This window comes from Propithecus coquereli, unplaced genomic scaffold (assembly GCF_000956105.1).
Source record: "Propithecus coquereli isolate 6110/MARCELLA unplaced genomic scaffold, Pcoq_1.0 Scaffold634, whole genome shotgun sequence".
NCBI lineage: Eukaryota > Metazoa > Chordata > Mammalia > Primates > Indriidae > Propithecus > Propithecus coquereli.
This window is the reverse complement of record NW_012152330.1, coordinates 232694-253669: the sequence shown is the minus strand read 5'-3', so window position 1 is coordinate 253669 and position 20976 is coordinate 232694. Positions and strand designations below refer to the sequence as shown.

General features: G+C 41.6%; 1 protein-coding gene across 2 annotated transcripts in view; it reads right to left on the bottom strand.

Annotated features, from left to right (window-relative positions):
• Positions 1 to 9965: 9965 nt before the first annotated feature.
• The window catches only part of MORF4L1 (mortality factor 4 like 1), a 23995-nt gene continuing 12984 nt past the window's right edge, over positions 9966 to 20976 (bottom strand). Inside the window, exons 4-13 of one of the 2 annotated variants that reach the window (XM_012659802.1) lie at positions 20762 to 20878; positions 19591 to 19677; positions 18672 to 18752; positions 16360 to 16385; positions 15790 to 15878; positions 14727 to 14828; positions 13115 to 13203; positions 12463 to 12635; positions 12114 to 12198; positions 9966 to 10711 (exon numbers count right to left, since the gene is read on the bottom strand). In XM_012659802.1, coding sequence (XP_012515256.1) covers positions 10627 to 10711; positions 12114 to 12198; positions 12463 to 12635; positions 13115 to 13203; positions 14727 to 14828; positions 15790 to 15878; positions 16360 to 16385; positions 18672 to 18752; positions 19591 to 19677; positions 20762 to 20878 — 934 coding nt within the window. In that variant the 3' untranslated portion in view covers positions 9966 to 10626. The remainder of the gene's footprint in view (positions 10712 to 12113; positions 12199 to 12462; positions 12636 to 13114; positions 13204 to 14726; positions 14829 to 15789; positions 15879 to 16359; positions 16386 to 18671; positions 18753 to 19590; positions 19678 to 20761; positions 20879 to 20976) is intronic. The other variant, XM_012659803.1, reaches the window with a different exon arrangement.

Here is a 20976-nt window from a genome sequence, read left to right as displayed (position 1 = left end):
GAGTTTGAGGCTGCAGTGAGCTAGGACCACAACTGCACTGCCGCCTGGGCAACAGGGCAAAACCCTCTCTAAACAAACAAACTTGCAAAGATTACTTTCCCTTTGGTCTGAATTTCACCGCTTTCCTGAGCTAGATTCTCCCCAAAGACCGGGGCCGAGGTTTCGACACACTGCGCGACTATCGGGTCTATCAGCCGCCAGCAACTGTCGAATGTTTGCATCACGGGTAGCGACTGCTGTGCTCCCTCCTCCGGGCCTGCCAGGGCTGGGCCTCTGCCCTCTGGCCCGGCGCACAGGGAAAGGTCTGGAAGGACCTGCACTATGCCGTGAACAGTCACTAGCCCAGAGTCAGCGTGAGGAAGAAGAATCAAGACTTCCGGATTATTTCACTTTCCTTTAACAAAGCACACACATCCTCTGCAACTAGCTGGGCCGGGGAGGAGGTGAGCACGGGGGCCAATGGCAACGGAAATACACGTCTGCTGCACGGCCGGGTCTGAGAAGGTGGCTCCAGACACGCCGGACCTTCCGGTCCTCACGCCCCCGGTCCTCCCCGCATCTGCTCTCCGCTCAGCGCCACCTCGCAGGGAGCCCTGCCCCGCCCCCGGAGGAACCCAAATCCCCTCTCCGGGCTCTCACAGAAATTCGCACAGTGGCAATTTCATATTTTGGGAGGGGGGCGGGTTCCTGAGTTCTGTGAGTCATTCAAGTAAATCATTGAACCTGAGGGGGTCATGAGAACCCCTGAATTTATAGCCGGGTGGTCAGACGTGCCAGTGGCCTGAGGACTCTGAATGGCAGTGTGCATTAATTCATTTATGTTGAGACAGGGTCTCACTGTGTTGCCCAGGCTGGTCCTGAACTCCTGGGCTCAGGCGATCGATCCTCCCACTTTAGCCTCCTAAGTAGCTGGGACTGCACGTGTGAGCCTCGGTGCCCCATGCAGCTGTAATTTAAATTCATTTAAAGGTCCCTCCTGATGGGGACCTTGGCCGTTCACTTGGGAAGTCTGTGCTGACTCCAAGGGGTCAGAGCCAGGACTGAACCGCGACACACCCAGCTGGGGCTGAAACGCAACAGTCTTTGAAAGGAAGGGCCACGTCGTCCTCCTCTCCTCCCCACCCTGGTGATTCTAACGGAGACCCTACGACAGAAGCCTCAGCAGCCATCCGCAACCCAGGGGGCCCTTGGGAGGGGAAACCGCAGATGGAGCAGCCAGAGGTGCTGTGGCCTCATTCCTCAGCTTCCGACCTCCGGACCTCAAGGACGCAAGAGAAGGGTGAATTTTACCTCGTTTAAGCCGCAATTAACTTGGTTTGTGTATCCCTCACAACCCGGCAAACCCAAATTAGCACAGATGGGTGAAGGGCACTTAAATTTTTCCTTTTCAGATGTTACCAGATTGCATTCCAAAAAGAGTCTACGTTTCCACCAGCCATGAGAGCTCTTTCTCTACATCCCCGCAGGAAACGGCAGCACCGCGCTTTTTATCAGCCGGATGGGTCTCCATCCAAGTTTTCCCTAGTGAATAATGCAGTTTTTACAATCAGGAAAAAGGGTAAATTTTAAATGTAAGTAATGACCAAAAAATAATAACATCATGCCCAGCACATGGAAATGACAGACTCTTCCCCTGAACTTTTCCAGTGGAGAGGACAAGGCAGCCTGTGGACACCCGGCGTCTGCGAGGCTGCGTGGACAGACAGGGCCGCGTCAAAGCCCTTCCCCGTTTCTCGGTTCCGCAGGTCGATCCTGAGACTGCCGCAGGTCACAGCGTAACACCCCGCAACGTAGGACACCTGGCTGTGCGTTTCTAGATAAGCTGAAACCGTACAAACAATGGGTCAAAACCATTCGGGAAAACCACACAATAACAGCCAACTATCCTGAAAAGCGGGTGCTGTCAAAAACTTTTTTTAATTAAAAAACAGTTGCCCAAGACGACCCTGCACTTTCGAGGAACGGAAATGAAGCCCGGACCAGTCAAAGGTACTTACCACCTCATACGATACGTAAGAGTCACTCCAGATGTTTTCGTGATATTTCAATGAGTTCTCCTTTAGAAGCTTTAAAAAATATCTGGGCGTATCTGACTAAGCAGTATCAGCATGAGGTCCCTCCCGATCCTCCGAGGCGAGAACAGGTCATCTCGGCGACAAAACAGTCCCCTCCCTGCTAGTGCGATCCACGGAGACCACACCTGCGGGAGGCTCTCGCGGGCCTCGAATTCTGTTTCTTCCCCTGTTCCCTCTGACGGCAGAGCCTCAAATTCTTGGACGTTCCTCTCCTTGAGAGGCAGAGTCTGCGCCCTCTACCCTTGAACCCGGACAAGCTCTGTAACTGCTGGCAAATAAAAACAAATCAGCATTTTCAAGCAGAGCCCTGCTCTTGGGGTGGAGACACCGCCTCGGAAGCCCGGTGCCCGAGACCGGCCCGCCACAGTGCGAGAAGCCCCAAGGACGGACGAGCGGCTGCGTGGAGGGGACGGGGGCCGAGGAGCTCGGCGGTGCCAGACGCGCAGGTGAAGAAGCCGTCTTGGAAGCGACCCCCCGGTCCCAGCGGACGCCAGCTGGGTCAAGACGGAATTGTCCAACCACGCCTGTCCTGCATCCATGGCTCAGGAAGTCGTGAGCCAAATACAACAGTTGCTTTAAGCTAGAGGGTTGTGGGATAGTTTGTTAGTGCAGCAAAAGATAATCCAGATACGCATCTCAGAAAGCCTTTCAAAAAATCAAAACAATTCAATTAAAAATTGAATAGTGCTTCTGCGCGGTCCTCTGGAAAACCCTTCCTGGTAAAATGAGACTTGGCCACTTGCCTTTTCCTAATCCTTCCTCCACCGGGAAGGAGGAGATTTGATAACCGCAACTAGGAGCCGCTGCTGGCTCCCAGCCTGGGCGATTCCACCCCCAGGAGGTGACTTACGTGAGCTACGCGGAGCAGAGGGGCGGCTGCTTCTGCGAGTGCCGCCCCCCGCCGCTGTTCCCCAAAACGCAGACTGGAACCGACTGCTGTTACCTGGCAGCTAAGAGAACAAGCAGCCACCAGGATGGAGGACTCTTGTCCCAAGTCCTGACCCTTCCAGGCTACGCCGACCGGCAGAACCTACGAATAAAGATTTGAGTCCACAGACGATTCTGGCCGAAGAGTGACAGACAAGAAAGGCAAATCCATGGAGAGATATCCGGAATACACGTCTATTCCAGTGAGGAAAACCGGTGTCCCCTTTATGATGGAGGGGTCCGAAGCAATTAACCTGTCACCAGGGTCTGGCTGGCTTGTAACCTTAGAAGATGGTGCCGGAACAGGAGTCGGCAGACTCGGCCATTAGGAACGGCCAGCAGCCAGGTGTTCCGGTCACCTGTCGCTGCGTCACAAACCGCTCCAGAGCTCGGCAGCCCGGATCAGAACATTTACTTGGCTCTCAAGTGTGCAGCTTGGTGGGAGCTGCAGGCAGAGGCCCCTCCGTGCCACTCAGCGTCAGTGGGGAGGACTCGGGGGCTGGGGGCTGTGATCAGAAGGCCCCCTCACCTGTCCGACGGTGATCTCAGCAGGGGTCACAGAACACCTGCAAATACTCCGGTATGGGACCTGGGTTGAAACACGGGAGGCTTGTCTTCACAGACGTGCCGTTTGGTGAGCTTTCACAGACACAAATACCTTCACTCTGGATCTGAAGAGGCCCATCTACTAAGTCTTCCCCAGAAACCCTTGCAGCCATTTTCCATGTTGTATAACGAGGTATGTCAACACTCGGAAAATTTGCACAACTCAGTGAATTGGTATTTTCCAAATGACCAAGGTATGTTGTCACAAAACCATGCATGAGCAAAAGACCCATCCAAAGACTAAAGGATTAACAAGAATAAAAAATGCATAATTTCCACTTTGCAATGATCCTTTAAGAAATAACAATACACCCATTTTGTTTTGGTGCTCTCAAATAACCACGATTATCTGAAATCGCTATTAAAACACTCTTTACTCCGTGAGGCTACGTTTTCTTCACGTACCTCAACTGAAACAATGTTCGGCAAGACACTAAACGCAACGGATGTGCGTTAACAATCTGCAAAAATAGCAAACGCCGTTTTTCTCCTAAATTTTCTTTGGAGAATAATTGTTTGGGGTGTTTGTTTTTTGGCTGTCGTGGGTTTACTATCTCACCACCCTGCTCTCCTCCCACAATTATCCCCACGCAGCCTAGTTCGCCTTTGCGAACGCTCCGTCCACCGTCTCCCCCAGCACGCGGCCCTCACGCCAGCTTCCCACCTGCGGTCGTCTTAGTCCTCAGCCCGTCGGGGCCTTCACGTTCCTGCCCCCGCTCGCTCATTCTGCCCGCTCTCCTCATCGCCAGCCCTCTCCACCTACTTTTTGCAGTCTGTCTAGTGGATGTTTTAGCGTTTATTTTGAGTCTTATGGAAAATGGAAAAATACATTCTGGAGATATTAAAAACCATGGTAGTCTCAGCGAGAAATTATTATTGAAGTGTTTCATAATTTGATGCATTTATTTTTTATTTATGAAAAAGTATTTTATAATTTGATGCATATATTTATTTATTTATTTATTTTGAGACAGAGTCTCGCTCTGTTGCCCCGGCTACAGTGCAGTGGTGTCATCACAGCTCACTGCAACCTCAAACTCCTGGGCTCAAGCGATCCTCCTGCCTCAGCCTACCAAGAAGCGAGAATACAGGTGCACACCACCATGCCCAGCTAATTTTTTGTTTCTATTTCTAGTTGCCTAATTTTTTCTATTTTAAGTAGAGATGGGGTCTCACTCTTGCTCAGCCTGATCTCTAACTCCTGACCTCAAGCGATCCTCCTGCCTCAGCCTCCCAGAGTGATAGGATTACAGGTGTGTGGCAAATTTTCTGACATTTTTCCAGTTTTGTCTGAAAATGTTTATTTCTTGAAGGATTTTTACTGAGTTTAGAATTTTAAGTTGTAGTTATTTTCTTTCAGCTTTTTAAACATACTCCACTGTCTCCTGGCTTCCAGTATTTGCATTAAGTCAGTCCTAAGTCTTTTTAATGAGGATGCTGCTTGTAAAATTGTCTTTAGGTTTTAATGATGTATGTTCAAGTGTCATGCTTGAAGTTCATAGGGTTTATTGAATCTTGAGATTCTTCATCAGTTCTGCAAAGTTGTCCAGTCTTTTAATTTCAAAAACTTTGGGGGGTACAGTGGTTTTTGTTACGTGGATAAACTATCACGCTGAAGTCAGGGCTTTCAGCGAACCCACCGCCAGAACAGCGTACACTGTACCTGACCGATTCTTGTCCCTCTCCCCCCTTCTCAGTTTCCAATGTCCACTCCACCTTCCCCCCCCACATACAGCCCTCATTGAGATCCCACTTACAAGTGAGAACACGTGGTGTTTGGTTTTCCGTTCCTGAGATACTTCGCTTACATAATGGTCTCCAGTTCCATCCAAGTTGCTGCAAAAGACATTATTTCACTCCTTTCCGTGGCTGAGTGGTTCTCCGTGGGATACATACATTTGCTTTACCCACTCGTCGGTTCATGGGAACCTAGGTTGGCTCCGTATCTTTGCAACTGCGAATTGTGTTGCAATAAACGTTCGGGTGCAGGTGTCTTTTTGATGAAAATACTTCTTTTCCTTTGGGTAGATAACCCAGTGGTGGGATGGCTGGATCGAGCGGTGGGTCTACTTTAAGTTCTCTGGGGAATCTCCTTACTGCTTCTCACAGCAGTCGTACTGGTTTACATTCCCACCCACAGTGCATAAGCGTTCCTTTCCTGCCACATCCGCGCCAACATCGATTGGTTTTCGACTTTTTAATAATGGCAGTTTCGACAGGGGTAAGGTGGTATCTCACTGCAGTTTTAATTTGCATTTCGCTGATAATTAGTGATGTTGAGCATTCTTTCATGTTTGTTGGCCAGCCGTCCACCTTCTTTTGAGAAGGATCTATTCATATCTATTGCTTACTTTTTGATGGGGTTGTTTTTTCTTGATTTGTTCTTTGTAGATTTGTTTCATGTAAAATTTGCAAGTATTTTCTCATTCTGTAGATTATTTACTCTGATTACTTCCTTTGTTGTATGGAAACTTTTTAATGTAATTAAGTCCTATTTTTTGTTGTTGCTGCTGTACTTTTGGGATCTTACTTATAAAGTCTTTGCCTATGCACCAATGTCTAGAAGAGTTTTTCCTGTTTTCTTCCATGATTTTTGTGGTTTCAGGTCCTACATTTAAGTCTTTAACCCATGTTGGGTTAATGTTTGTATGTAGTGAGACACAGGGATCCAGCGTCATTCTTCTGCATATAGCATGGTTTTATTTCTAGGTTCTCTCTTCTGTTCCATTGGTCTGTCTTTTGTACCAGTGCCATGTTTTGGTTACTATAGTCTTGTAGTGTAATTTGCAGTCAGGTAATGTGATGCCTCTAGATTTGTTCTTTTTCGTAGGATATTCTGGCTATCTGGGCTCTTCTTTGGTTCCATATGAAGTGTAGGATTGTTTTTCTAGATCTGTGAAAAGTGGCACTGGTATTTTGATGGGACTTACGTCGAATCTGTAAATAAATCCCTTTGGGCAGTGTGGACATTTTAGCAACATTGCTTCTCCCAATCCACGAGCAGGGCGTGTTTTCCGTTGGTTTGTGTCATCTACGGCGTCTTTCATCAGAGTCTCGTAGTTCTCCTTGTGGAAATCCTTCACTTCTTTGGCTAAGTACATTCCTAGGTATTTTTTTTTTTTTTGTAGCTACTGTGCATGGTACTGAGTTCTTGGCTTGACTCTCAGCTTGACTGATATTAGCAACACAATGTTACTGATTTGTGTAATTTTGTAACCCAGATTTTACTGAATTTATCAATTCCAGGAATCTTTAGGTGGAGTCCTCACGGTTTTCCACATTCAAGATCGCATCACCGGCAAACAGGGTAGTTTGACCTTCTCTTTCCCGATTTGGATGCCCTTTATTCTCTTTCTCTTGCCTGAAGCCATCTTTTTTTTGAGACAGGGTCTTGCTCTGTTGACCAGGCTGGAGTACAGTGGCCCAATCAACTCACTGCAGCCTGGAACTCCTGAGCTCAAGTGATCCTCTCCTCCTCAGCCTCCCAAGTAGTTAGAACTACAGGCATGTGCCACCGCACCCAGGAAATATTCTTAAATATTTGGCAGAGATGGGTCTGTTACCCAGGCTGGTCTCAAACTCCTGGCCTCAAGTGGTCCTCCCACCTCAGCCTGCCAAATTACACATGAGCCACGGCACCTGGCCATTTTTGTCTCTTCCTTTTTCCACCTTTTTGTCTCTCTGTCCCTTAATATGAATATTTCTTCCTGACCTATCGTTCAACTTTTCTCTCGGCTGTGTCTAATCTGTTACCCTATTCACTGAGTTCCTATTTTAGCTATTCTATGTTTTGGTGCTAGAATGCCCATATGCTTTTTAGTTTTAAGTTTGCTGGTTAAATTCTTCATCTCAGCTTATCTCTTAGCATAAGTGTGTCTTTAATGCCAATGTCTGAATGACTTTCCTTAAAGAATGACTTAGGGCAATTACGATTCTTCAAGAAAAGTTGAATCTAATAGCTTATATCCTGAGTCTATTTCTTAAATCAGTTTCTCTTGATTTTTTTTCATGTAATTTTATTTATTTTTTGAGACAGGGTCTCACTATGTTGCCTAGGCTGGGGTACAGAGGCTACTCACAGGCCCAATCCTAACGCACTACAGCCTTGAACTCCTGGGCTCAAATGATCCTCCCATCTCAGCCTTCTGAGCAGCTGGGACCACCAGACATGCCCTTGCTGCACCAACTCCGTGTGGTTTTGTCTCATACGCCTAGTTATTTACTGAATATCGCATTTGTGAAATTGTCTGAAGAATCAAATCATTAAATCTGGTTCATCCTTATCCCTAAGGAGTAGCCTTTCGGGGTCCTAATTTCTTGACAGGTCTCAGACTCCAATTCATGTCCTTTAGCCCAACCAAGTGACTGTCAAAAGTAACAATCAACCTATCAGGTAACGCTTTCTGACCCTGGCAAACACCTGCAAGGTAACAGCCACACTGAACCTGGGCTTACATCCCACAGACACTGTCCGCCCCGAGATGCTGGACCATCTTCACCACTTTCGCAGTTCTCCGGTGCCTTCAGACGTTTTAAAATTCTGCTTATTTTACAAAAGTCCTCAGTGGAAGATTATTCTGAATTACCAAGTGTGCCATTACTTTATACTGGTCCAGGTCTACTTTGTTCCTTTCTTACCAATTCCTTTTCTCTATTTTTACAATACTCACATGCAGTGTCCCTGTATCACCCAGACTGAAAGCAGACACAGCTTTGGCGTTTCCAGTTTTAGTCTCTTCCTTTTCTGCTCATGTATGCATTTAAGAGAAACACCCCATCTTACATTTCCAGGCATAATGTAATGGGCAGTTTCAGACTATACAGTCTACTACACGGCCAAGACGAGTCTCCAGAACTTAAAAAAAAATTCAGACCTAGAAAATTTGGGATTTTTTTCATATACTGTGTTAGTGTTCTCCAACTTGGTCTTTCCATCCAACACCAGGTGAAAGCAAGTCCAACAGTCAAAAAAGAAGAAAAAAAAGACCTGGCTGGAACAGCACAGTGACAGGAAGTAGAAGCCGTCTCTGAGATTCAGCATTCGGACCCTAACCCAACCCTGGGCCTTTCCTCCCATCAAACAGGAACCATCAGTTTTAAGGGGGGGCGTGAGCCTCAATTTTTAACATGGTAAATTATAAAAAGGTCCTGAAGCCAAAAAGGGTCGAGTGGTTGCTCTTATTTGACACAGTTGTGTGTCAAACTAAGGTGCATTTGCATAATTTAAAAATAAACGATGTATAAAGACAGTCTTGACCAAGTAAAAACACATTATTACTCTTGTGACCAAGGACAGCGGGATGCCTATAGTTGCAGCTACCCAGGAGGCTGAGGTGGGAGGACTGCTTGAGCCCTGGAGTTCCAAGGCCAGCCTGGGCAACGTAGCAGGAAGACCCTGTCTCTTAAAAAAATAAAAGGAAAAGCATTCTGCAGACACTGGAATATAGAAAAGACTGGCAATGCTGTCCCATCTTAGGTGTGCCTAACAAGCAAATCTTTAGACTCCTAACCAAGTAGCGTTAATGTTCAAGGAACCATGAGTGTATCACTAAAATACCACACCTAGTGCTCACTTCAGTCGTACATGTACTGAAACTGCAACAGTACAGATTAGCACGGCCCTTGCGCAAGAATGACAGGCAAACTCGTTTAGCATTCCACGTTAGAAAAATCACATCTAGATAATATTCAATGGCGGAACATTTCCAAGCAATAATCCATAATTTTTAAAAGTCAGACTAAACCAGTACATTTGTGACAGAAGGGAAAACATAAATAAACAGACAGCAGGGGACAAACAGGAAGAGTAACAAGGCTAGAAAAATAACTCCATCTAGGAGCAGGACCCTTCAAAGGCCTCTTTGGAACTCATCCCCATCTCCCTGCCTGAATCGCCCTCCCTGTGCAGCGGTAGCTCTTACCACCTGAACTTACCTGCTGCTGTGCATTTTAATTGTTGGCGCGTGTCACGTCTACCCAAGTCCAGACCACTTTTTTTCTCTATCGAAGTTGCCCTTTACAAACATTTTGTTGTCTACTGCTGTTTTAAGCTCATGTTTCTAAGATAAACCCATAAAGGTTTATTGACAGAAAGCAAGCTGTCACACAGGTAAAAATGCCCTTAGTGCTCAAAATTGACAGGTCTGTGGCAAGCAGAGAAATAGTCATGTGAGCTTCTAACTTTTAGCTACGACTCAACACAGCAGCTGCCATAGTTGCTGTGTTAGAGCTCAGTGCCAAAGCTAAGTACCTCATTTCATATCAGGGAATTAAACACCTGAAAAGTCACTGTCTAAATATGAGAAGGAACACACAGTATACAATGGTTTTTGTAACGTATCCACACAAGCACACTGCTCTTTGAAATTTAAAGAAAAAATTTATTGAAGATCTGAAAAACAATTCCTAAAAGATCAACTTTTCCAGAAAACTAGCCACACAATGCATTGCGTCTATCATGTTAAAACGTGCATTAGACACAAATACAAAAACCATGAAACAAGCCACCATTCTTCAACAATTTGAGCAAAGATAAAATGCCTAAGGAACAACATGGATGACTTGCAAAGGATGGGCTCTTTACTTTAAGCACCATAAAAAAAAAAAGGAGCACAAATGGGTGAGTGTGTTCAGTTATATACACTGAATTGAACCTTTGGCACTAGGAATCAGAGCATTTTGTCATATAGCATTAACACGTATTATAAAAGTGCGTAGTGTCAAAGGAATAGAACCACCAGCATTCAGAAGCAGCTTTGTCAACTAGGCAATAAACACTCTACAGCATGTCTCTCTGTTGTCCGTCATTGAATACACTGGTAGCAACTTTGAAATGAAAAAAAAGTAAGAAAAGAAAAAAGGAGCTATAACCCCTTTTATTTTCTCTGTTTAAAATCAAACAGAAAACAAACATCAATTCTGTTATACACTAACATCTTCAAAGTACATCGTTTGTACAGGAGAAAGACTAAGAACAAAAACGTGTTTACAGAGATCCAAACACGTGCGTGAGCGTCTCTCACACGGCTTTCCGATGGTACTCGGGAGGAGCCACTTCGTAGTCGCTGGCGCTGAACAAAGTCGCAGAATTCTTTGCCAGGTACCTTAAAAAAAAGATGTTATTCATTAGTAAGATTTTTAAAAAATCTCATGTTGACCCAAATCTCTTCCTACATACTATATACGTAAGCCACAGAAAACACTTTCCTTAGAGACATAAACCAACTGCTACTTCGCAGTAGAACCACACAATTACAATTCAGGTAAACAGGCTACGCGTTAGGTAACATTATGCACACAGGAATGGAATCGGGAGTTACTCCCCCAACTTCACAAACAGCAAAGAACAGTCATGTCTTCAGAATGCCAACCTGAGAGCTGAATTATGTTTAATTATCCTAAAACAATAACATCCAGACGTTTCCTTCAGCTCTTCAAGTCGTATTAAAGGGCTGGAATGCCGAGCAGTGGAGCACAAAGAACTGAGACCCAGAGAAGGCATTCATCACTGGGGAAGCAGGGCTATAAATCTGTTTAGATTCTCGAGCCCCTCTTGCAGTTCTAAATTTATTGTAAAATATACGGTCAAAGTAGAAAAGTACAAAACTCCCAACCTTTTCTCCCAGCACCATGCCCAAGAAATAATCCACTGTTAACTGCGATCTATCCTTTAGGAAAGCATTCATCTTTCCCCAAGACTGAAATTAACACCGTTACGAACGGGGGGATGACATCAAACTCCTCTACCGCAGCTTGGTTCTTTCCTCAGTGGACACAACAGGAACATCTTCATCAGTTCAATATTTTTCCTGTCACCTGCTTGATTCACTCTATTGAGAGCAACCTCGTTGTTTTAATAGCTGCTCGGTTGTTTAAAACACTGTTATAAAATGTTGTCCAAAAGGCTGCACAAACCAGCACTGTCCCTTCCCGCGTTTCTTCAATCATTTAGACCTGAGCCAATCTGACAAGAGACTCGCTGACAGTCCACACTGGCATTACAATCGATATATTTTCAACAGTCCCTTGCACCACCACTTCCGTAACTGTCCTGTGTCCTGCTCACCACTTGTCTTTTTCTTACTGAATCAGAACCCTTCTTTGTGTAGTGAAGACAGTAGCCCTTTATCATACGTGTAGCACTACAAAACTATAAAAATACTGTTTTAACTTGTTTTAATTTTAGATTTAAAATTTAGTTTCATCTAGAATTTTGGTGCCCGACATAAGTGTGGCTTTTACTGTTTTCTTCCAAACTGTCAGTTGTCTCGTCACCAGTCTAAGTACTCACCGTGATCCCCTTTACACCCACAGGCCATTCCACCATTGGTGAGACTCCCGTGTAAGTCCACTTATTTAGACGGTTCCGTGAACCATCTGTCTACACCTGTGCCAATACATTCTTTCACTTACTTTATTACGTTTTAGCATCTGGAGTGTTAATCTTGCCTATCCTACAGTAATTCTCAGATTCACGTTTGTAATTTCAAGCATGCTTAGACTTACTTTAGGAAATCATGGAGATAATTCAGTAATAAAGCAAGGCTCTTCTCATCCAAAGGTGTATAGGCCAACATCGCTCCAATGCGTACTAATTAAAGAAGAGAATTTAGCCAAAGTTACACCCGAGGCAGCACTATAACCGTATTATTTAAATTCAGTGAGCAAATGCAACCATCACCAATTCTTCTAAAAAGCATGGTTTTAAAAGCTTCACCCTTGAAGAGATCTTGCTATTTAGCATTTTGGATAAAAATCAAATTAGAACAGAGCCATGTTTTATAAAGTTAATTACCTCTTGTTCATTTAGGAAGACAAAACAAGTAAAATTCATGTTTTCTAAACAGCACATTACCAAACAGTCTCAGTAGGTGTGGCGCTCCGTACACTTGGGACATGGGTGCATCGGGGTGATCCGCGAGAATTTCAGCGTACTGCGGTCTCTCAAATTTGTAGAGCAGCTGGGTGCCCAACATTACATTGAAGTATTCTTTTATCCCTGCCACAACTTCATTGACAGCATACTCCCTGAGAAGCGAACAAAAGTATTTACTTTCAAAACTAGTCACTAAAAACAAATGAGACAGGGAATAATTCAACCAACAAGAGCGTAAAGAATTAAAGGTTGAGCAAGTGACAACCAACCATGGCTGGTGTTTTTTTCTTAAAGGGTTTTAACAAGGACACATGACATCAATTCTTACAACATGCTAAAGCAGCGTTTACCAAATTAAAGCCCTTAAGATGGTTCTTACATTTTCAAATGGTTAAGTTTTAAATGGCTATGTAGGTACCTACATCATAACTTTAATTCTGCCTAAAATATTTACTATCTGGCCCGTTAAGAAAAACTTTGTAAGCCCAACTCCTGAGTCAAACCAATGAAACTCTATTTTGCTAGTTTCTGATGGTATTACATATATAAAGTGTAAGTTTCAGATGATTTATTTGAAAATAAGAATTTTTTTTTAAATGTCTGGGTATCCTTGAAAGGTGCATATTCTTACTTATTATCTGTGTTTCCACGAGATTTCTTGTAATTTGCATAATCCTCTAGAATGGAATCCACATTCTTCTTGGCAGGAAGATAAAAGAGCTATGAAAACGAAAACACACTTGAATACAAGTATTCCCTTTTCTAAAGAAAAATTGCATCAGAGAAAGCTTTTTATGCAATAAAAGATCAGGCAATAGTATTATGAAAAGAAAAAAGCACTATTCAGCACTTGAAACATGAATAATGTGAGGAACTAAAAATGTAATTATAGATGACCCCCAACTTATGATGGTATGACTTAATTTTTCAACTTTCTGCTGGGCTTCTCAGGATGTAACCCTATCGTAAGTTAAGGAGCATCTGTATATTGACTTAAATAGCCAAACGTGGCCAGTGGCTACCATACCAGAGAGCACAGCTCTCAAGACTGGCAATCTGTTCGACACACACGTATAGATAGCACACACCACACCCAAATGTACCTTCACGGTATTATGAAGTCACAAACTTACTGTTACGCACATTATGTACCAGATTTGGTCCCTAGCATTAACATAATTATCTTTTTATCTTCACATCAGCATTATGAAGCAGGGACTAGTATTCCACTAAATGTGAAAATTAAAGCACAAGAAGGCTGATAAACTTGTCCAAGCTCACAGATACTAAGTGGTAGAACCACGATGCCATCACAGCTCACTGCAACCTCAAACTCCTGGGCTCAAGTGATCCTCCTGCCTCAGCCTCCTGAGTAGCTAGGACTGTAAGTACATGCCACCATGTCTGGCTCATGTTTTTACACTTTGCAGAGACAGGGGTCTCACTATGTTGCCCAGGCTGGTCTCGAACTCCTGGCCTCACGTGGTCCTCCCACTTCGGCCTCCCAAGGTACTGAATTAAGGCGTGAGCTCCCATGCCCAGCCAGAACCATGGCTTGAAAACAGGCAGTTTAGGTATAACTAAATAATCTTCCAAGGATTCAAGTAAGAATTCAAATGATGTTGTATGTGTTGTATATGACTGATAGTTCTCTTAATTCTCATAATCATCTAGTCCCTACTCTTCTCCCCCCACCTTTTCCAATCCTAACTACGCCATTTGTTTGCTTAAAGAAACTGGTTTGTCCTACAGAATTTCTCATTATGGATTTTAATGATTAATAAACATGTTCCTCTATTAAACAACCTTATTTCCTGTAAACTAGTAACAGACCTAGGAGCATTAATACGATTCAGGTCCTTTGGAGGGCCATGAACACCTCTGCAAGTGGTGGTGCATGCTTTCCACTGCACCCATCAGCAGGGATGTGTGTGGATATTCCATTTTCAATGACACCACAGTAAGCACATGCTTCCTTACTTTTATGAATTTTCAAAATGAGTTCCTGCCCTAGCAACCTCCAAAAATGAGTTACTTCCACCTTTATCAACACATGAAATTTATACATGTACTTTTATTCCTCTCTAAGTTATTCTGATGGTTAATTGTACAGCCGCTGAATTAAAATATTATCAGTCACACCTTAAAATTTCAAGTCTATATAACACTCTCCTTCAAATTTTTTTTTTTTTTTGCTAGCAAGAACATCATATAGCTTGTAATCTGTATAGCTTTCAAGGTACCTGTTTTTGCCTGGTAATTAAGTCCCAGTCATCAACAAGCCAAGGTTTTAGCTCCTCAGGAATCTTTACTTTAACTTCAACTCTGTTCATGAACGTCTCTTCCTGAATAGAAAAAGGAAGGGTATTAAAAAACCTATTTTTTCTTACTGAATAGCAACTCTAAAAAGTGCTATTTTTTTTAAAACCTCTACAGGCACTAAGTATAAATTAATTCTTTAAAAGCAGTCAAGTGCACAGCTGGAACAGTCAATAGTAAATAAAAAAGACCATATGGCTAGCTTCCGGAACAGAATCCTATCTTGGACCATTAAAGTCTGCATTTTTGTGTGACAGTAAACATTCGTTAGTAATTTAGCTCCTCTTGTTCTGCAAACAGAACATCCTGACTTCATCCATTTTAACTTAGTATTTTCATAGTTATCCTTGATCTCCAAATGACTATCCCAAACACAACTATTTTAAAGGTACATCTTTAATTCATAAAATTAAAAGTATTGATTTTCTAAGGAAGTCTTCAAAAACTGCCCAAAAATGCCTCTTTGCAGATCATACCACTGTTTGTAAGTATACCTATGACTTCAGCTTCAGAAATATAAACTACGTCAGTTAAAAATTAAAATCCTACCTTCAAATTCATAACTTTGGAAATTACAATTAATTAGAAATAAGATACTTTACCAATTATATTTAAGAATTCTGACCTATACTGATAGGCTTTCATGTTTTTTATAGGTTTATTAATCCATCATAGGATTTAATAAACCACCTAATGTGACCTAGGAAGTCTCTCCAGTCTAACACCAAAGAAACATCGAGTCTTGTATGTGATCATGGAGCTTACGCAACAGATGATGATGAGTTGGGGTAAAACAAAATCTAGAACTACAGGTGAAATAAAAATGTACACAAACATATCCTTTACCCACCAAAGAGAAAATTTTTAATTTAGGTAGTTAACCACATTAGCAATGCTTGTAAGAATCAAAGTTGTACGATTGTGTGTTGTACCATGACTGAGACTAAAGATTCAAACACGCTCTTCACAAACGTAAGAAAAACTCACATTTTCAACAGTAGGATCTACTCGGGCTCTTTTCTTCCGAGGAGGCTGAGGTGTCTCACTGGTACTGCCACCATCTCCATTTCCAGGTGCTATAAAAATTTGTTTAAGGTCAGCGGGAGAGGAAGGCTCATTTTAGCTAATTAAATAAGAAACTCTTTAAGGAAAACAGTCTCTCTTTTCATTATTTCTCCATTACATAGCTGTTACTTGAATCTATGATTAAAGAATCATATTCCTACCAAAAATTTAACTTTTGTAAATAGCTCTACCAAGCATTCAATATGGATAACATTTAATATTACCATCTTCCATTTATTTAAAAATGTGATCTTTTCAGTGGCAGTCATTAAGATGAAAATAACTTAATGCTTACAAGTTTCTCCAGGGTAAAAAGAGCTAGGTCTCTGCCACCATGTACCTACCTATTTTATAATCTCTCTGAGATTCCTATTTGAGACCACAAATAAACATGTTTATTCCAAAATTTCATAGCTTTCAAAATAGTGTAATTCAGAATTTAGGTATTGTAAAGGTAAAATAAATCAGTTTTAAGAAAGTTAACATTCTTACCTTTCTGTTTGTTCTTTTTTGTTTTCCTGAAAGGATAGAAAAACAGAAAGATAAATAATTACGTCCAATAAAACTGCCTTTGTTTCAATTTCTTTTAATCAGGGACAAATTCACAGAGAAATACTGCCTTCGACAAGAACAGGTAGTAAATATAGTCTCCTGCTCAGGCAAAAGGATTTTTTACTAAAATTCACATCTCCCTCCACATAATGGAAAAATAAACCAAGAACACTTTGAGAGACGACCTCCTTCTCCCAAGGTTGTATTAGTTAGTATATGTTAAAAGTATGTATTACATTATTAGTCCCATCAAGAAAAGTCTCAAAGCATAAAATATTTTTTACAACTATTTTAGTTTTGATTCCCAAAACATTAATTTAGATTTTAGATTTGTATATTTCTTAAATATTTCTTAGGTCTTGAGGTTCGTTTTACAACCCATGTTTGGATATAAACGTGAGATCTGGCCAATATGAATACAGGTTTTCTCCTGCCTCTGTATGGTCAGCTTTTACAATGTAAATACTGTTGGACAGTGTTTCTGGGTCAGATTAAATCATGAACTTAATTTGTACACGTCAACAATGCATGAGAACCAAGAGAAACCAAAAGTCCTTATACTAAATCTTTTAACCCACTCACTCTACACTATTAAAATTAAAATACTGACAAGTAATCTCAACTCTAAAATAAAGCATCTATGAACTATAGAGGCCGAGCAGCCTAAATCAGAAGTGCTTAAATTCAAAACTTTTTGAGCCAACATGATGCTCAAAGGAAATGCTCGCTAGAGTATTTTGGATTTTGGATGTTCAACCAGTAGAGTATAATGCAAATATTCCAAAATCTGAAAAATTCTGAAATCTGGAACACTCTGGCCACAAACATTTTGGATAGAAGTCACTCGGCCCATACACTTCAATGTCCCAGTAGCAAGAACCCCTGGACATTCTTGCTTCAACCTTCTGGACAATCAAGAGGCTCCCACTGTCCAACGATGGGGAAATTTGAATTTTGAAACTTTACTTCACGTATTTACTCAGCCATTATTTCTGTAGTTGAAACTGAACAACACTTTATATTCAAATGTACATAGTTTTTAGGCACACTACTACTTACATTTCTGTAACAACTTTCAGCAGTGTGATAAACAATGTGTTATATAAGCTATTACTTTAATAAAATTCATTTTTCTATACAGAGAAAGTTGCTGCCTTTTAAGACTCAACTGCTATTAAATTCTAATGAATACTACTACCTAAACAGTTTTCCAAAGAATCAGATCATGAAAATGTTAGCACTTATCATAAACCAAACTATGAGCCAGGCTCAAACAATAACATGCCTAATCCTTCCCAAATCAATTACCTTTTCACCAAAAAAAGTAAAACAACTCCAAACACCTCAAAATGCATTAATTACTACCTTCAGTACTAACATCTTACTTTGAAGCAGTAAAGTCAGACCAGTAACTCTGGCAAAAAGTAAAATGATCTCTTCCAAAAAGTTATAATCTTTATGTTCTTATACTATTAATACTTATTTAAGAATACTTATTACCACTCCTTACACCAACTTTCGGGTAACATAAACTTCAGACATGCACCACGTGTGCGTGACATGACTTTCTTATTTAGGGCCCATTACCCTCGAGTAAGTGATGGTTTTCTCCTTCCTGGGTGGGGAGAAGAGCGCACTACTAGAAACCTTAACTTCTCACATACTCTCAGAATAGGTTTCATCAAGGGGGAATTAATCAGTGTTTATTTTTAGCACTACTGAGAAAGCAAACTGTGCCAAAAAATTATCTCACAACACGTGCCCTACTGATAGTACTGGCTTTGTAAGAAAAAACATTACATACGTGTGTATTTACGCACGCTACTTGAAAGGTAAGGGTTATAAAGGTACTTAATGCCACTGAACTACAAACTTAATAATGGTTTAAATGGTGTATGTCTATTTTACCACAACAAAGGGGGAAACGTGCTAAGGAAAATTAAGACGTATGTATTTTCATTTTATTTCCTTTTTCTTAGAGACAAGGTCTCACCATACTGCCCAGGTTGGTCTTGAACTCCTGGCCTCAAGTGACCCTCACAAGTAGCTGGGACTGCAGGAGAGCCATCACTCACGGTTCAGCATGTGTTTTCAATGATTTTAACACCCTGATGCCTGAGGAACGGGATTCCCACTGGTTCCGACAATGTTCCCAGGTTTCCATTTTCAATCATTAACACATGGTGAGTATCAAACATGAATTTCACTTATAAAACCGTATGCAAAATTAAAACAAAGACAGAGCTTCTTACACTTCAACATTTTTCTGTTGCAGACCAGATGTCTTCTTTCCTGGGGCAGCCCCTCTCATCTTCCCCTCTGCATACTGCTCCCTTCAAAAATAATTTCAGTAAAGTCATCACAAAATGAGGAGTTACACAGAAAAATAAATCGTGCTTGCTTGATTCCATCAGGAATTTATATTCAAATTGAGGTCCCAAGCCTGTACACATTCTGGCACCAAGTTTTTATTTAACAAGTTGGACAAAGAGAGAACATTATACTTACCAAAAAAAAAAAAAAAAATTCAAACAAAAAACTAAAAAAAGAAAGAAAAAAAAGCCCAAGATTTGGCTCTTCCATATCCACCAAAATTAAAATCAATGCAGTAAAAAAGTGACTATAATACATTGTGTCTCATACAATTGAGAATTCCATTTCTGTTTTGGAATTCACTAATCCCAATGCCTTCTTTCATACGATCCCATTTTATCATTCCAACTCTGACATACGTTCCCACTGTGAAATTACGCTGTAGACCACAAAGTCCTTCAGGATCCCTTTTCCTGCCCCTGCTTTCAGAGATGAAGGGTAATGGGAGCCCCCTCCTCCCTGCTTTGTTGTTTCCCCACCGAGTGTGCCCTCCACAGAGCCCACGAGAGTAGGACAGAAGATGTTTAACAGTGAGTTTATACCTACAGCAATTGCCAACAACCTGCTCTGTTTTCTACCTGGGTCTAAGGACAGACTCAAGTAATGGTAAGTACACTACTTCCTTCACCTGGACATGGCTTGTCTGACAACTTAAAGTCAAAGGCCCAACAGCAGCTGACGGGAACCAAGACTCATTTTATAGGCAGAGCAGCCAACGTGATTTCCATTTTCATTCCATGTCCAAAAACTAATCTACAGGCATTTCTCGCCAATACTTACTTTACAAAACGAACTTACTGATTGGCTTTTTGAAGTTCTCGCTGTTTCTGCAGATTGGTGTCCACATATTTGAGTACTCTGCTCTCTGGAACCCACTCATCCCAACTGAAAAAAAGGAAAGTTAAAATATCACTCAAAAATATTTTTACTACTATTTATATCTGTTCTCCAATTAATTTCTAGAGATCCACGAGACAAGACTTTGGATTTCTCTGTAGTAATTTGATGAACTGGCACTACAAATACATTCTCAACTAAAATGAAAATCTAATGAAAGTCTGCTCTATAAAGAAAGAAAACTTCGTATTTTCAGAAGCAGCGTTCCAAATCTAAATTGCCAGAAGGAGATTACTCAAATTACTTTTAGGAATGGTCTGAGAGTGTGGCACTTAAAATTTAAGTCTCTAAGCAATTAGCCTTACAGAATAAAATATTATCTTAAAGAATTCTAACTCCCAGAAATGAAACACAGGAAGGAGTCCATAATAAAGACTTTTAAAAAACCCTAAAACCAAGCAGCTAGTCAGCTGTGTGTAATGACTAAGTTACACAGCTCTGTGCCTCAGTTTCACCTATAAAGCAAGGGTAACAATAGTACCTATCTCAAAGGATCGTTGTAACTAAACACATGTAAAATACACTCGAGAATCCCTGACACAAAACAACAAACATTCAAGGTATGTCAGAAACGTATCGGGAGGTCTGCAACACTCAGACACTACCTGGATCAGCACAGCCAGTCTGTTCATTCAAGTATTACAATGGCTTATCCGACCACACCATTCTCTTCACCTTCATTCACTCGCAAATGGATACACTAACGTCCAAGGCTAACCAGAGGGCTGGCTTTCTAAACATCAAAAGGTAGAACCATTTTCTTAATAATGGTGAGACATTCTGGCACTTCAAAAAGCTCCTTCAAAACAAAAATTTGATGGTGCTTTTTTCCCAAAGAAGAAAACAAAAACAAGGTATTTCTTAGGGATGCTGAATGTTTTGAGCAAAGTGAGTCTTTTCTCCTGCTGACGGAGCTCCTTTAGTAACACAATTAGGTGTACTATCAAGGTACTCTTTTGTTTAATAATTTCCTACCTCCGACCTCTTACATAACAGTCAAAAGGAAAAATAAGTAAATAAAAAGCAACCCTCAACTTGATTTCCTAGAAAAAACTTTAAAACATGCATTTACCTAGAGGTCAGGAGGGGGTGTTGTACTGAGGGAGCTCCTTCAGGAACAGGAAAAAGGGCTACATTATCCTCATGTGTCTTCAAAGTTTTTTCAGAGCGCCTGGGCCTCACAGCACTTCTGATACAGACAGCATAGTACAAAGTAATCTCAGTAACTAGGTGTAGAATTTAGCTTCAGCTTTATTAAGATTCATTTACAAACGGAATATTTTAATG